At 47.5% G+C, this 18,347-nt stretch overlaps 1 protein-coding gene across 1 annotated transcript in view; it reads right to left on the minus strand.

The window, feature by feature from the left end:
• neurl1aa (neuralized E3 ubiquitin protein ligase 1Aa) overlaps nt 1-16,030 on the minus strand; it is a 42,941-nt gene extending 26,911 nt beyond the window's left edge. Inside the window, exon 1 of the mRNA XM_042102689.1 lies at nt 15,682-16,030. Coding sequence (XP_041958623.1) covers nt 15,682-16,030 — 349 coding nt within the window. The remainder of the gene's footprint in view (nt 1-15,681) is intronic.
• Nucleotides 16,031-18,347: the final 2,317 nt, after the last annotated feature.

An 18,347-nucleotide genomic window follows, 5' to 3' on the forward strand; every position in this document is an offset into this window, starting at 1 on the left:
ACACACACACACACACACACACACACACAGATGACTGAGCTGTCAGAAAACACACCTACACACACACACTCTGTCAGTCTCTCTCTCTCTCTCTCTCTCTCACACTCACACACACACACACACACACACACACACACACACACACTCACACACACTCACACACACTCACACAGACACACAGATAGAGATGACTGAGCTTAGCATGGCAATGACTATTGTTTACTCCATGTTAAATCAAAGCTGTACACTGGAAGCACAAAGGGCTGTGGAGCTGGGCTCTTAGTGTGCTAAGTAGCAGGGACTCTAGAAGTCAGAGGCCAGAGAAAGAGTTGAGTCGAAGCTAAGAAGCTTAACGCCAGGTGAAAGGTCGACAACAATGACTCCATGTTCCAATTAGGAGAGGCCAAAGTGGTATGTCCGGGTGAAAAGTGGTTGGCTAGTTAGCCATGAAGACACACACACACACCACACACACACACACACACACTACAACCCAAATATTTAGTGTCAAAGAAAAGGCTAATTGTTTGGCCATTTACACAACACCAAATCAATCAGAGATGCAGTGCAGACATGGATTATGTTCAAAATGACCATTGCAAAAGGAAATGGCAGACTGTAATGCAACATCTACATAAACGTAAAGAGACCTCATCAGCAACAATCCATCATATGTTCCAAAAACAAATTCTATTAACTAATCTGAGTTTATTATTTGAAGGTTCTGTTTACAAATGTGAGTTTAGGAATTGGAAAACCTCTTTGCACTCATGTCAGCTGAAAACTGCTGCCATGACAGAATAAGTAATGCAACTGGCCTTCTTTAGGTGAGTTAGTTAGAGGAGCATCTGGAGCATCAGCTCAGCATCAGCATCAGATTACACATGTATCAATATACAGTGTATACTCGATCTGAGAAAGGAAGGCTATTCCACGTGAGAAATGGCAGAGAAACTGGAGATCTCTCTTCACAAAAGAGTACAAACTGGCTTTAACCAGAACAGTTAAAGGACTGAGAGGCCTAAGTGCTCAACTGCGGTCAAATACATCGGAGAGTAGGCTACAAGAGGCAAACGCATCTGGCAGTTTCGTTAGCTAGTAGCCACAAAACACCACTGTCGATATCAACAGAGGAGAGGTGACTTCAGGATGTTGGTCTTCTAGATTGTTGATATCTCAAACGCTACTAGGAGCAGTAGCGGTGCCAAAAAAATAAAAAAAATAACGGGTGAAAAAGAATAACAACAACTAGAATGCATTTCCGCGAAACTGCAAAAATGTGCTTGGTCAGGAGTGTGGAACTCGGCTTCATCCGAGGATTCCAACAGTATCTTGTGTATGCGTCAGTTGTAAAGAAAAGCCATAACAATGGGGCATAAAAAGAAAAGATTAAGATGTGCAAATTAAGACTACAGGCAGATGGGCAAAGGAAGACTGGACAAAAGGCGTTGTGGACAGACAGGCAAATCTCAGGTGCTCTGATCACAAAAAAGAACATTTGCCAGATGCCGACCAAATGCTGGAGAAGGGTCATGACTCCATCTGTCAAGCATGGAGGACGATCCCCATCCCTAGTTTGTGTGTATGTGTGTGAGTATGTGAGTGTGTGTGCATATGTGTGTGTGTGTGTGTGTGTGTGCACGCAAGTGTGTCTTTTGGGGAGGTTCGTCTCATACATTAAGACATGAGGGGGTGGGGGTGCTGGCTAGGGTTTAATCCCGGGAGACGGGATTCCCGGGAAATCTGATCAAAACTATTCCCCGATTCCCAGGAAATGTTATGACGGGAAACGGGAAATGAAAGTAAAAAAAAATTCCAGTGCGCTCCTATTGGAGTGCGCGTCTATTGGAGTGCGCATCTATTGTTGTTTTACGGTAACGTTGCATTCAGTAGCCTACGCAGCAGTATCTACCGCCTAAGGATGTCTACTGCCAGCTTTGTATGGGAGCATTTTAAAAAACTTGAAAATGAAAACGCAAAGTGCATGTTGTGTGACCGGATTGTCAGGTGTTCTGGGGGGTTATTTAATTTATTTGAACTTTGTGATGTTTAAAAGATAAATATGCCTGTCCTGCCTTAAACATTTGGTTAACTTCGAGTGATTATTCCCGTTAACAAATCTCAATAGCCACATCATGGATTTCGTTTATTAGAATGGTTTAGGAATCATTCCATGGTTTACTTTAGGAGATTTCGTCAGTTTTTATAATGGAGTTCTGTAAATATATTGGTTTTATAAGGGTTGCCTGGACAATCCACTTGGCATTTCATAGTTAGTGCTGCGGCAGATAGGCCTATCACGCACGCAGCAGAAATGATAATTGCAAACTTTGTCGATGGACATAAACTGTGTTCTTTTGGCCTAATAATGATACAAATAATATAAAAATGTCAGTTTGCGATTTGGGAACGCATATTTGAGTGATATCATACATTACTTGGGCTAAAAACAACAACTACAAAAAACAGCTATTTCCCGGGATTCCCGGGAAATGCGTCGCCTTTTCCCGGGATTTGATACATCTCATTTTCGGGAAAAATATTAAACCCTAGTGCTGGTGTGCCTCTCAAAACGAATCACACAGCGGCCTGATGACATCAGCGCCTAGCGTCCTTCCTGGAGCGTGGCAGGAGCGTGGTCGGAGCGTGGCAGGAACGTGGCAGGAGCGTGGTCGGAGCGTGGCAGGAACGTGGCCGGAGCGTGGTTGGAGCATGGTCGGAGCGTGGTCGGAGCGTGGCAGGAGCGTGGTCGGAGCGTGGCAGGAGTGTGGCAGGAGCGTGGTCGGAGCGTGGTCGGAGCGTGGCAGGAGTGTGGCAGGAACGTGGTCGGAGCGTGGTCAGAGCGTGGCAGGAGCGTGGCAGGAGCGTGGTCGGAGCGTGGTCGGAGTGTGGCAGGAACGTGGTCGTGGCAGGAACGTGGTCGGAGCGTGGTCGGAGCGTGGCAGGAGTGTGGCAGGAGCGTGGTCGGAGCGTGGTCGGAGTGTGGCAGGAACGTGGTCGTGGCAGGAGCGTGGCAGGAGCGTGGTCGGAGCGTGGCAGGAGTGTGGCAGGAGCGTGGCCGGAGCGTGGCGGCCGGCCTGAGCGAGTGAGGGGCTCCATTACTCCAGCAGCGTTAGCATGAAATCTGATTACGTCGCCAGCCACTATCCTCCTCTCTCTGTTTATCTCCCTCTCACTCAATCCCATTGTTATCCTCCACTCTCTCTCTCTCTCACTCTCTCTCTCTCTCTCTCTCTCTCTCTCTCTCTCTTTATCTATCTTTCTCTCTCTATCGCTTCCCGTGTCTGTGTCTCTCTCCGGCTGTGAACAGGAGCTTCACCGGGGCCGAAGGAAGGGAATTGAGTTAGCTGAGGGATGACATGTCCTGGAGTGTGTGTGTGTGTGTGTGTGTGTGTGTGTGTGTGTGTGTGTGTGACAAACCGGCCTAAGATTAGGGGCGATGAAAAGAACAAGGCTATCGATCGGTGGCCCTAAAAACTTCAGCGAACTCTCACTCTGTATCAGCCCCCGCCACACACACACACACACACACACACACACACACACACACACACACACACACACACACCAAAGTGAAATATACAAAAGAAATTCATAAAGAAAAAAATTCATGTAAACACACATACTGTAAAGTCACACTGAAAATGGAGTCTGGACACACACACGCACGCACACACACACACACACATACACACACACACACACACACACACACACACAAGACTATTAAGGCGAGGGCAGCTGCTTATCCTCCATGAGTAATGTTAACCCCTTCCTCTCAGCCTCCGCTCTCTACCCTATCACTCTCCCTGGACACTGGTACAGGCTCCACACCCTCACTGAGGGGATGACCACCGCTGCGTGACAGAGCGCATACATCCGTGACCATGACGAGGAGCTCAGGGAGATGGGGCGCAGGAGAGCTACCGGGGGAGCTATTGTTCTAACCCTGTGTTCATCACATCCGAACCGGTATCATCTTCTAATCTCATAACTGTGCCAACCGAATGACTGAATGACTACTGTTTTTCTGTCTGCTATTCAATGTGAAAAGGGGAGAGACTACGTTATAAACCCACATTGAATGGCCACATTTAGGACAGGGTTTTACAATTGTACCTACACAGTGTGTGTGTGTGTTTATGTATTTTAATCATAGTGTCCTTGGGTGACTTGAAAGGCACTTATCAATAAAATGTATTATTATTATTATTAGTAGTAGTAGTATGTGTGTGTATGTATTTCATATCAGTGTGTCAGTATGTGACACGTGACATGAGTGTACAGTGGGGAGAATAAGTATTTGAACCCATGCTAAAGTTGACTAAAATGCTCATTGGGTTCAATGCAAATCAAACCAGCTAATAGGCTAACTGAAAAACACACCATGCCAATCTCTAGGTATGGTGAAGGGTATGTGATGATGTGAGACTATTTTAATTCCAAAGGCCAAGGAAACTTTATCAGGATGCATAGTATCCTGGATCCATGAAATAAGTGGCCTTTAAAAATAAAAAATCTGCCTGCCTCTATGGGAATTTAACATAGGGATCAAATACTTATTGCCCCTGTAATTTAAGGAAGAACATTTATTTGTTTACGATACATTCTTCATTCACTAAGAAAATTGGTGTCCTTAAAGGTTGGATTTTTACTATTTGTTTTAATTAAGGCATTAAGATACATTTCTAACAGATGTTTTTATATTTTTCTTTTTAGTCAACTTTAGCATGGGTTCAAATACTTATTCTCCCCACTGTATGTGCTCAGTCTGCTGGAGAAGCGACTCAATAAGAGACATGTGGCAGGTGAGTCAGACTCTCTAAAGGCTGGTTGACGTCAGCCCTCCTTTGTGAGCGCTGGAGGGGGGGGGGGGGGGAGGGAAGCAGCACAAATAAATGCAATTTTAATCGGCTGGCTTTGGTTCAATTCCACCTTGACCTGTCACATTAGTGCGGCAGTGCTCTTTTGTCCTTCAGCAAATCAACCCCCCCCCCCACCCCCCACCTGTATGCCAAACACATACACACACACATACTCACCAAAAAAGGAAGCTTTCTGAATAGGCCCAGATTTGATTCTGAATGGCCCCAGATTTCTGCTTGTCTGCCTGTCAATGAGCAGTGCAGGCTATCAACAGCGAGCGCCAACTATCGACAATGTCATCCAAAGCCCACTGCGCCATTCATTACCTCGCCCGAGGGGCAAAACAAAAAAACAAAAACAAACAAAAAAGTACAAACAACGTGGCTGGGCCTGAGGGGACTGTTTTTGTTATTGATGGGCAAGAAGATGGTTGCCTTGGAGATGGAAAAGGGGGATATGGAGTAAAAAGAAAGAGAGAGAGAGAGATGTACAGAGAAATGATAAAGAAAACAAAACAATAATGAAAGAATTATTATAAAAAAGAGGACAGGATGAGAGGTGGTAGAATTATAGAAACACAGAGAGAAGGAAAGAAAAAATCAATAGAAGAAAGGAAAGAAAGAAGGAAATGCTTTTTGAGAGTGCAGTTTAAAAGGAGAGGACGAGAGAGTGAAGGATAAAATGAAAGAAAGACTGAAAGATAGGAGTTTAAAAAAGAGAGGATGTGAGAAGCATCCAGTGTAGCGCTCCCCATGCCAACCATGCCAAGGCTATCTGTAGAGCAGTGGGCAGAGAGTGTGCGATTTGCACCAGCTGCAACCCCCTAATTACTGTGCACCTGCTCACCCCCACCCCCCCTCCCACCCCCCCCCACCCCCCTCCTCCTCAGCCCTGCTATTGGTCGCTTGGCGGCGAGGGCCCGGTCCAGCTGTGCTCTGAATGGCTGGATGCAGATTAGAATACGGTTGAAAGGGAAGAGAGGTGATGGTGTTTGGGGTGTATGGTGTGTGTGCGTGTGTGTGTGTGGAGTGGAGGTGGGGCAGGGGGTGATGCTTTCTCTGCCCTGAATTTGAATCTGTCCCTGTTGTAACTGGGCGACAGAAGTGCTTCCACGAATGCGACAGCTGCACATTAATGTGCACACACACACACACACACACACACACACACACACACACACACACACACACACACACGCACACTCACAAACAACCCAAATCCTCTCTCTAGAAAGAAAGGAATTAAGTAAGTAAAAAAAAATGTTTTTAATTCTGTGCCAAGCACAGCACCTGTTGGCGCTAAAATAAGCCCAAGTAAAGCATGAGAGAAAGGGTGTGTGTGTGGGGGGGTCCATTCAAATCCTATGACCTCCATCCCCACCCCAACGTCCTCCCCACTCTTGCCGTTTTTTCACTTAAATCTCGGCCTGCTGTGGAGGAGGGGAGGGGTGAGGAGAGAAGAGGAGTGGAGAGGAGGGGTGCGGAGGGGAGAGGAGAGGAGGGCTGGCTTTTCTGGCTTTAGCCGAGCACAGGGACCCATGCACGGCCAAGGTCAGGGCTCTCCAGCGCGAAAGAAGGATTTGTGCAAGTCCTCCTCTCTGGCACTCTATGTGTGTGTGTGTGTGTGTGTGTGTGTGTGTGTGAGTGTGTGTGTGTGTGTGTGTGTGTGTGTGTGTGTGTGTGTGTGTGTGTGTGTGTGTGTGTGTGTGTGTGTGAGAGAAAGATTTCCTTTATCCACCGCCTCTCAGGAGCTCATCTGATGTAAAAGCCTGGCAAGGTGGAGGGATGAAAAAAGAGAAGGAGAGTAAAGAAAGTGGAGGAGAGGAGGGAGTGGTGTGTGTGTGTGTGTGTGTGTGTGTGTGTGTGTGTGTGTGTGTGAGTGTGTGTGTGTGTGTGTGTGTGTGTGTGTGTGTGTGAGTGTGTGTGTGTGTGTGTGTGTGTGTGTGTGTGTGTGTTAGGGAGGGGGTGTCCACATCTGTGTGCACTTTAGAACTGGACTGCACAGCTGAAGGGGGGGGGGGATATAAATGATAGAGGGAGAGAGGGATACTGGAGAAAGGAATAAAGAGAGAGAGAGAGAGAGAGAGAGAGAGAAAGTGTGTGTGTGTGTGTGTGTGTGTGTGTGTGTGTGTGTGTGCGTGTGTGTGTGTGCATGTGTGTGTGTGCATGTGTGTGTCCTACAGGGCGTAAGAAGATGATAGGAGGGCATGTTGGCGCTGTGCCATGCGGCAGATTTGACCCCTCTTTGGGAAGCAGTGCTGCGCGGGTGACTGCCACACCAGGCCCAACAAAAGCCCAGCAAATGCTCAGTAAAGTCACTAAAAGCCTCACGACCCACCAAACCCCTCCACCCCCTCCAACTCCCTTGGGCTATCCCCATATAAAATAAAACCTCCCAAACACACACACACACACACACACACAGCACCAGGCGTGCATTCATCTCTAATATCCGTATTAACACCTCCTTCCTTCACTCTTTTTTTTTCCTCTGTGGCTGCTGCTTCTGCCATTCAAACCTCCAAACGCTTCCCTGAAGTGATCATTTATCAGAGTTGGGACAGGCCCATCACCTGCTCACATTTTTGCTTTGGAAGCAAAAAACTGAACTGCATCATTCAATTACACTTCAAGGCGTGTGTGTGTGTGATTGTGTGTGTGTGTGTGTGTGTGTGTATGTGTGTGTGTGTGTGTGGTCGTGTAGGATTCTTTAATCTAAAATCCAGGTTTAGCTGCGGGGTATGTCATTCACACTTGTCTCGTGATTAAATTCTAACATATGGACCCCACTAACCAATTCACTCGACTCAACCACCCCACCCCACCCCCGATTAATGTGAAATCCATGTAAGACCGCGTGAGACTCGCCCTTAGACAATAATGCTCCATGCATGCCTGCTCGGTCGGTGTCTATTTAAAGGCGAGCATAAACATATGAATGTTTATCCGAACTTTATAAACCCCTGTGTTGCTCTTGGCGCCCAAGCGGTGCCAAGCCTAAATTTAAGATGCACTACGTCTGGGCTGGCTCGCCACGCTGTCCATTTTAGGACAATCACGAGGGCAGTGGGCAGGGCCATGGGAATCGGTGTGGAAAGAGGAAAGGGGAATGTTGCGATTGTGTGAAGTAATGTAAGGACGCTCTGGAGCAGCGGAGGACGAAGTTGGGTTTGGCAGCGCGCTCGTTTGTTTCCCGTCACGATAAAAGTCGGTCCTAGAATTCTCTCCTGACAAAACAGCCTGGCAGAATTTAAAGCCATAAGAAAACACTCCGATACACTACTACTATTATTATCATTACTTGGCACAACATAGTAGTAGTAGTAGTAGTAGTGGTAGTAGTAGTAGTAGTAGTAGTAGTAGTAGTAGTAGTAGTGATAGCACTATAATTATTATGATCATGATAATAATTATTATTATTATTATTTTAAAATGAGGACGTGGCATTTTCAGTTTACAAAAGACTCCAGCTAAGCAACATCTGCTCATTTAATTTTATAAGCAAATAAGTCATGCGGTTGCCCGACAACAAACATTAGCTGTGTTTACACTCTCCCTGTGTCTTAGCGCAGCCGAGACAGCTGAGACCCCCCGAGTCCACAGTCTGCTCCCTGTGTCTTTCTCTCAGCAGCGGGGCCTGTTGTTGTTGGAGGTCTCGGCCATCAACTTACCGGACCCCGCCACCGGGCCTTGTTGTCGGCCAGTGGTTTGGCAGGGGCCAAGTCAAAACTGCACGGTCAGCCTAACTCCTTTACGAGTAATGAATGACAGCGAGTGTGTTGCCATCTCACTCTCTCTCTCTCTCTCTCTCTCTCTCTCTCTCTCTCTCTCTCTCTCTCTCTCTCTCTCTCTCTCTCTCTCTCTTTCTCTCTCTCTTCCTGTCTCCTTCACTCTCTTATTCTCTCAATCTTCTCCACCACCATCTAAACTAGACCTCAGTCGATTTACACTGTTGCAGTAAGAGACATATTTACAAAAGATTATTATTACTAGATTAATAAGATTATTGCTGTATACAACATTACATTACAACACACCGTATCAAATCCTCTCCGGCTTCATGGCAGAGTCCGTAGAAATCACAGCCAAACTTTCCACATTGGCCGAGTTTATTAGCTCAAACGAAACGCTCATTATCGTGCTGCGTTGAGCCGCTAATTACGCTAATGTTTATTAGCCTGGCACGTCGTGTTCGTCTGTGGTACGATGTGGATTACTGTCGCTCGTCATCGCAGAGTATGAGGTTCGTGAGTAATTGCGGTGTCTTGGGCTCTGGGGGAGAGGGGGCTGAGGTGAGAGTGAAGAAATGAAAACAGAGTGGTTTGGCTCACAGGGCACTCGCCTCCAGCTATTTACATTCTTCTTTCTTCCTTCCCTCTATCCTTTCTTTCTTTCTTTCTTTCTTTCTTTCCTTCCTTCCTTCCAACTGCAAGCTTTCTAATTGTCTCAAGTCCGTGTTCTACACGTCACTTCATGCAATGACTCCGCACAATAGGTCACGTTACGGATCACTCCACTATTATGAACTAAGAGTGGTAAACTAGAAAGAGTTCATTTCAAAAATCAGAACTTTTAATTTCGGAACATGATGGCTTATTCAGTTACCTGATGGATGAAATGTCAGCCAAGGGACCATTTTAGCTTAGCCCTAAGAGACGATGCTAAAGATGCCCTGATGCTAAAGATGTGCTAACACGCTAGCCTGTCAGCGCAGTGTGCGCAGTGGTAAGTCAGATTGACCTCTTGTGCCAGGCACTTCCTGTTTCTGTTAATTAAGGGATCCAGCAGGGACAGGTGTGAAGGCTCAGGTGTGGGCATCACCACCAATAATTGGACACCTTGGTTTAAAAGCGGCTAAAAGTGGCTAAATACCAGTCCCGATGCTTTACTTTGAGGCGGAGGTGCAAGTATGGGCCCTAATGGTGATGGACAGGCTTTCTTCTTCCACATATGTGCCCCCTGTTGCGAGCAAGCGTGGATATGTGAGGTGACAATATCGAAGGTGAAGTGCGGCCTGGTTCACGACGCCTCGTCTGGCTATTCTCGTCCCGTTTTTGTGTCTTGTCTTCGAGTAAAGGTGACACATGTTCCCGGAGTGTTGCGTCGTCCCCGGTCTGACACGGGGGGGAGGTTTGCAGGTGCCGCCTGACAGTGCTGAGGCATTTGTTCTAACACGCCTCCTCTCTCCAGATATAAACAGAAATGAAATGAAACAAAACACACACACACACACACACACACACACTCTTTTGCTTTCTTTCAGCCAACATCCATCAAACCGCCGGTTTGTTTGCTGAAGCAAAGATTCTCTCTGCCGACTCGCTTCTCTCTCTCTCTCCCTCTCTCTCCCTCTCTCTCTCTCTCTCTCCCTCTCTCTCTCCTTCCTCTCTCTTCCCCTCTCAGAACTCCTCCATCACCATCCATTCTACCACTGCTCCGCCGTAACACCTACGCATTCCACAATCACTGGCGATTTGTCCTTGAAGATGACAAATGGCTGAACGTGAGAGAAGGCCGGGGAGGAAATAGGGAGTAGCCGTACTGGAATGAAATACTGTATGCTCCAGGGAGGAGCCTGTCCATTTGTGAGAACAGGATGGAAGAGAGACAATATGTGTGTGTGTGTGTCTCTGTGTGTGTGTGTATGTGTGTGTGTGTGTGTGTGTGTGTGTATGTGTGTGTGTGTGTGTGTGTGTGTGTTTGATATCAAGCTTGCCCTGACTCAAATGTGGTCTCCAGGTGCTGCCCTTTGCATAAAGCAGAGAACCGACAGGGTCCGCAGCGCATGTTGTGACTGTGTGTGGCAGCTCTTCACTGACATGCTTATCGCAGCAATCAGAGGGAGGGCAGGTTCAACATGGCCCAAAAACAGCTGGAACGGAAAATCACACTGTTTGCAAATCATCTGGAGTAATTTGGCATTGGAGCTGACCTCTGTCTTATCCATCTGGCTCAGGCTACTCTATTTAGAACACACGTCTGCACATTTTATCTACTGCATCTGCATCTGTGCGTGTGTGCCTGCGTGTATGTGTGTGTGTGTGTGTGTGTGTGTGTGTGTGTTTATGCATCTGCATCTGTACGTGTGCGTATGTGTGTGTGTGTGTGTTTGTGTGTGTGTGTGTGTGTGTGTGTGTGTGTGTGTGTGTGTGTACATTCATGTGTATGTGTGTGTGCGTGTGTGTGTGTGTCTGTCTGTCTCTCTATTTGGAGATCTCATGAGCACAGATGTGCTTTGCCTCTGGTCTCCATACTCTTACCAGTGGAGCTACCAGTCCTGCCAGTCCACACTTTAGTTGATCTAACACACATTCCATTCCATTCCATTCCTTCTGAACTGGAACTCCAAACAACTCTTAGATAGGGGCGGTGTGTGTTTATGTCGCCAGTATATATGTAAGTATGCGTGTAAAAATAGAAAGACTAAAAACATTATTGTACCTTTCCTACTGGTGTTTGTTTAGTTATGTTTCTTTCGTTTTAACCCTAATTCTAGTTTATTTAGATTCTTGTTTTTGTGTTAATACATCATTCATGTTCTGATTTATAAAAGTTGTTTATGTTTGTTTGTTGATTGCTTAGGATCGGTTGCATAAAACCGGACCTATTCAAGCACTACAACTAAATAAATGGAGAATAAGAGATACTTAGATTAGATAAAAGATAATTAAAAGAACATTGATAAAAGAAAAGATAAAAGAACATTGAGTATGGCATATAAATGAATATGTAGCACATGTTATGCGAATACAAACAAAAATATATCATTTCATTAACATCTGCTGTCCCAAAGAAAATAAGGGAGCTGCTTTGGATGGACACAGCCTACATGACCACAGGGAGTGGGAGGAGAGAGGGAGCGTTAAGGTGAGCCAGCGGTGAGAGGAAGCGGTGATGTCTCCCTCTAGTCTGGACGGTATGTTAGTATATGTTTGCCCTCGGGGCTTATTTTTACTTTCTGGCCTTCCAGCTGGCGCAGTACAAAGGGAAATGAAGCTGCCTCCGTTAGCGGCGGCGCTAATGATTTATCGTCCCTGTATTTCTTCCTCCGCTGCTCCTTGCTTGGAACTTCTATTAGCGTCCGCTCCACTGTTCCTAAACGTCACTCGTTGCATCCTCGTGCGTGAGTGTGTGTGTGTGTGTGTGTGTGTGTGTGTGTGTGTGTGTGTATTGCACTGCAGTTGCAGCTTGTGAACCCGACAGTACTACTACGGCCCACGAGAGTCGACAGCTCTCCCCGAAGGGGGGGGGTCTTTGTGGTGTCCTGATGACGATGAGGAGATAAGCGTTAATGGCCGCGAACCCGTCCGTCTAAAGCCCTGCCGCACTCCTCCACTGAAGAGACAGGGACGCTCAGGGTGAGGGATGGCAGCATTCTGTTCTTTATCTTGTGCTAACAGACAAACTAAAGCCCCACCGTGTGCACACACAAGTTCAAGGACTGTCCACGCAGACATTTCCAGACACACACACACACACACACACACACACACACACACACAAAATGATTTAACGTTTGTCCTACACTCCTGGGCATACAGTATCTGTGCTGGATGTCAGCGTGGACTCTTTGAGGCTCTTCGAAAACAACAAGCGACAAATCTGCCTGCAGCTTAACCTCAAGTGGCCTTTTCCTGTTCCTTGGCCAAGACACAAACGTAGCCTTTCCTCTTCATACCTCTGCCGGAGGAAGCCCCTGTGAAGTGCAGCCACATGCGGAGAGACACACTCACACACACGCACACTATCAAACTATCCTTGCGAGAATTGCTCCAGTTATCTGAGCTTGATGTCGCCATTCTTTTTGGATGAATAGTCATTAACAAATTCAATAGCAAATGACCTTTTTTTCCTGAGGTGCACAGCAGACATCCTCAGGAAAGTGTCTAAACGCACACGCACGCGCACACACACGCGCACGCACACGCACACGCACACGCACACGCACACGCACACACATTTAATGATATATCTATGTTTAAAAAAAGGCCTTGGCAGTTTTCCCTGCTGCCTCCGACTCTGTCAGGCCCTCTGGGCAGAAAAAGAGGAGGATTTGCAGAGCGCTCCGTCTGGCAACCGGGCGAGCCACCGTCAGTGCCATCGGGGCACAGCAAACCTGTCCTGACAAGCGGGCGCACCGCGGTCATTACGTGACATTAAGGGCCGGTACGAGGGGGAACGCACTGCCCTACAAGCCGGGGGGGGGGGGGGGGGGGGGAACAAGAGCGGCTTCATTCGCTTGGACAGATAGAGTGTGTGATCTCCACACAAAGTGAAGGGCTTACTGAATGCAGCCAATGCATTTGTATGTGTGTGTTTTAAATAGAGAGAGAGATTGAGAGAGAGAGACAGTAAGAGACAGAGACAGAGTGTGCGTGTGTGTGCATGTGTGTGTGCGCGCGCGCGCATGTGCGTGTGTGCGTGTCACTTGAATGCCTGTCTCTGCATGGGGCTTCTCTCGATTCTACTACCATGCCATTTAAAATAAATAAATAAATAAATAAATGAACGAACACCCTCTGTCTCCAATCTCACATATGAACTTGGGTAGAGGACTACGGAGTGCCCTACTCCAAGTGTTTTTCATTCATGAGCTATTCTACAGTAGAGCTGACAGCAGGACCCAGCCTCATGTTCAAAGCTGCCACTGTGCATGCAGTGGACCCTGGAGCTTTGTTTTTTCTTTTTTTTTTATGACGGCAGCAGCTAAAGATGGCAGATATCGGTCAGTGGGCGCCTGGGGATGGGCCGCCCACGAGCTGCACACTAGCCCTCCAGCCATGCGCATGGCCTGCATGCGTGGCATACAGTCTGACTTAACAGGGGCTGAACGGGGCACTATGATGAGCACATGACCTGTCTCTCTCACACACACACACACACACACACACACACACAATCACATGTGGTTGAGCTGGGTAAATGCGCTCGGCTAAGAGTTGGCTCGAAGAGGATGGACTATTTTCTCTGCCACTGGGTAGCTTTTGATCACACTCCACTCCCTCCTTTCCTCTCCTCTCCTCTCCTCCACTCCCTCCTTTCCTCTCCTCTCCTCCACTCCCTCCTTTCCTCTCCTCTCCTCTCCTCCACTCCCTCCTTTCCTCTCCTCTCCTCTTCTCCACTCCCTCCTTTCCTCTCCTCTCCTCTTCTCCAATCCCTCCTTTCCTCTCCTCCACTCCCTCCTTTCCTCTCCTCTCCTCTTCTCCACTCCCTCCTTTCCTCTCCTCCACTCCCTCCTTTCCCCTGTACCTCCTCTCCCCCATTCCTCCTCTCCACTCCCTCCTTTCCTCTCCTCTCCTCTCCTCCACTCCCTCCTTTCCTCTCCTCTCCTCTTCTCCACTCCCTCCTTTCCTCTCCTCCACTCCCTCCTTTCCCCTGTACCTCCTCTCCCCCATTCCTCCTCTCCACTCCCTCCTTTCCTCTCCTCTCCTCTCCTCCACTCCCTCCTTTCCTCTCCTCTCCTCTTCTCCACTCCCTCCTTTCCTCTCCCCCGTTCCTCCTCTCCACTCCTGCTCTGGGCTTGAGTCTGGCCGGCATCTCTGGTTTCCATGTTTACTGTAGCACGCAGGGCTTTACTCTGGGGCCGGCCACCAGCATGGACGTGGTCATTTATAACCCCAAACACCCTCATGACACCGATTTTGGGCTGTCGAGGAATAAAGCGCTTCACCCTGGCGCGTGTCATCGCCTCAGCCCGCCAGAGCAGACAGTTTATGATAATGTTACTCTTTCTTACTATCACTCTCTCTCTCTCTCTCTCACCCTCGTCCACCCTTAATAGGGGGCCACACACCACATCCCTACCTCTGACAGTAAGGAACGGAGAGATAGACAGCAGGGAGGAGGGAGAAGGCGAGAGCAGAAGGCATCTGTCAATTGGCACAGCGGACAATTAGGATAAATGGCGCTATCTATAGCCCATGTGACCCTGTTCTATATTTAAAAGTTGAGAGAGGATGACAGACAGCCTTAATGCCCCCCCCCCCCCCCGCACCCCCACCCCCACCCCTTCACTCCCCCACTGCCTCCTCCATGAGCTCAGAGGCTTCCACCGCCCCCCCCCCCCCCCCCCCGTCCCTCACACACACACACACACACACACACACACTCACCCGGCACACATCAAAGCCCAGGGTGCCACATGCCACACAAAGCCAGGGTGCCACCTGGTATGCCAGGCACTAGTACACAACAGCGCAGCTACGCAACCGGCATGGATCACTGGTCTGTGTTGAAGAGTGTAAGTGCCTGTGTGTGTGTGTGTGTACTTGTGTTTATGTGATAGTGTGTGTATGTGTGTGGTTGTGTGTGTGTGTGTGTGGTTGTGTGTGTGTGTGTGTGTGTGTGTGTGTGTGGTTGTGTGTGTGTGTGTGTGTTTAAATAAATGATGTGTGCTAAATTGAGAAGACTCCACAGAGTGATGCAGTCTACAATGTTTACAATGTAGAGCACGCTCGATCGTGTGACTGCAGTGCTTCAAAGTGAAAGTTAAAAATATTTCATCAAGATTGAAATTCTACACTGTACCCATGGCACAAAAACAACATGATCTAATACTGTAGTGTCAGGGCATTTTGGTAAATCCAAAAGCAGCAAATGCAGCCCACCCTATCATAAATCAAAACCTCAAAACACAACATATATCAAAACACAAAACCCCACCCTGCTAGACCACAACTCAATAACACTGACTATTGGCTGTTGCTTTTTTTTTCAATAGCAGTTCACAAAACACACTTAAGACCTCCATTCTGGCTCTGCATCCAAGGCAGCCATTTTGTTTCACCCAGTCACCAGGCCTTTCCCAGTAACTCACCTAGCAGCTGCACCCCACGGGTGAGGCCGTAGACGTCGATGAGGGCCCAGAGCGGCTCGGCAGTGCGCACGCCACTGAAAAACAGCATGGGGCTGGACTCATTGATGCGGTAGAAGACACGGCCCTTCTTGTCCACCCAGAAGGCGATGATGCTGCCCTCGTTGCCGAACTCCTCGGGCAGCGCCTTGGCCCAGAAGCCGCTCTGCGACACCAGGTCGGGGCAGGCGTACTTGGGCAGGGTGTCCGGGTTGATGCGCGACGGGTCCTTAGACGTGAAGCCCAGACGCAGAGCACCACTCCAGCAGCTCTGCTTCTTGGTGATCTGGAGGACAGAATAACAGACTAGCATTAGTTTTATCTTTGTCCTTAGCAACAGTAGTAGCTAAAAGACTCTCATTAGCTTTAACTTTGTCATTAGCAACAGTGTAGCATTAGCTGACAGACTCTCATTAGCTCTAGCTTTATCCTTAGCAACAAAATAAGACTCTCATTAGTGTTAGCTTTGTCCTTAGCGACAGTGTTATCATTAGTTTTCTCATTCTCATTAGCAGCGTAACAAGTTTGCCACAGATGTTATCATTAGTTTTCTCATTCTCATTAGCAGCGTAACAAGTTTGCCACAGAGACTTGTCAGCTTTTTTTTGTTATAAACTGTAACAGGTAGGAACACAGTAATGCCAGTCTTCTTATAAAGGGCATTAATTCTATTCAAAGATCGACTGATGGAACAAGAGGCCTATCACAACCACAATCACAGTCTACAGTATGCTTCTGGCAATCTGTCAGTTGTATCATGAGCGAGGCAGTTTCAGTTTAGCAGAATGCACGTTTAAGATCCTCTGCCTCTTACCGTAAACTATAATAGACAACAGAGGGGTTCTGTTGTACTTATAAAATAACAATGGCCTCTGGTTACATAAGAGTGCACTGCACCGTTTGCTTACTAAAGGACTGGTCTTGCTGGATTGATCTTGCTTGACTTGTTTCGGAAAGCTCAGTTATTCTGTCATTTACATACAAAAGAGAACTGATGAGTGAAATAAGGAAGCATTGTCACTGAGATGTGGCATGTGGCCTCTGTGTGACACGTGTAGGCCAACATTTACATGGCAACAGTACACATGAGTGAGTGGGTTTGAGAGCAAGCGAACAAGAGAGTGAGTGAATGAGTGAGTGAGTGAGAGAGTCAGTGAGTGAGTGAGTGAGAGAGTGAGTGATTGGCTTAATCCCAATGTCATCCCTAAAGTCTAATCCCTGAACCCTCACACACTTAACTGACATCCGCCGTAAGCGATCAAGTTTGCGAGGGTGTAAGGCTTCAAAACGCTAATATCAGGAATGGGACAGCATCTGTGACCCATCATTAAACTGACAACACAAAAAAACGTGTTGCAAACACGTTTCCGTTTCATGGCAGTTGTGTACTGATGTTTTTTCAAGCTTCCAGACTCCCTTGGGTAACTCCGTGTTTCACGTCACAACGCAATGCATTGTGGTTAATTTCTCTTGAGTAAAGTGTTCATAGATGCCTAGTTACGGAAAGGGCACAGAACGGGTGGGACAGCGCTAAACCCCCACAAAGTTCGCGAAAACGCACATCAAAGTGTGTGAGTGCGTAAGGGGATGATGTGTAAGTGTGTGAGAGAGTATGCGAGGGAATATGAGAGTTAGACTGAGTGTGTGAGAGAGTGAGAGAGAGTACAGTATGTGAGCGAATGAGAAAGAGTGAGATATTGAGAATGTGTGAATGTAAGTGAATGAGTATGTGAACATAACAGTGAATGGGATTGTACATAAGGGAGAGCATGAGTAAGTGAGTGAGAATCTAAGCACATAAAGAGAGAGTGAGAGAGAGAGAGAGAGAGAGAGAGAGAGAGAGAGAGAGAGAGAGAGAGAGAGAGAGAGAGAGAGTAGCGATGGCCGCTGGCTGTCTCCTTTAGGTGTGTGTTTACTCGACGCTCGGTTAGTGCAGACTCGACTGTGTGTCTGGCTTGATGTGTGGAAACTTGCTAAGCTCCTTTAGGGACAAGAAGGGAACAGGCATGACACTGGGGGGAGGTGACATACACACACACACACACACACACACACACATAGCAGGATTTACCTGTGAAATCTCATTAAAGGGATTTGGTGTGTATGTGTGTGTGTGTGTGTGTGTGTCTGTGTGTGTGTGTGTGTGTGTGTGTGTGAGTATGTGTGTGTGTGTGTGTATGTGTGTGTGTGTGTGTGTGTGTGTGTGTGTGTGTGTGTGTGTGTGTGTGTGGGTGTGTGTGGAAGGAGGGAAGGAGGGAAGGAGGGAAGGAGAGGAAAACAGAGATAGAGAGAGCATATCAAAGAGAGCAAGAATCCAAGAGACAGACAGAGACAGACAGAGCCAGATAGATAGAGAGAGAGAGAGAGAGAGAGAGAGAGAGAGAGAGAGAGCGTGTGTGTGTGTGTGTGTGTGTGTGTGTGTGTGTGTGTGTGTAAATGTATTTCTCGATGTGAAAGACGACAGAGTGAGTCACCTAATGCATGGGAGTACAGGTGTGGGAGTGTGACTCGGAGCAGGTGGAGGTGTCTGGGCATTTATGTAGATAGATAAGGGCCCCTAAGTGTTTAACATTTTAAAACATATTTTTCACTTTTCATAATGCATATTTCGTTTCGTTTCATAATGCATA

This window comes from Alosa sapidissima, chromosome 9 (genome assembly GCF_018492685.1).
Source record: "Alosa sapidissima isolate fAloSap1 chromosome 9, fAloSap1.pri, whole genome shotgun sequence".
NCBI classification, from domain to species: domain Eukaryota; kingdom Metazoa; phylum Chordata; class Actinopteri; order Clupeiformes; family Clupeidae; genus Alosa; species Alosa sapidissima.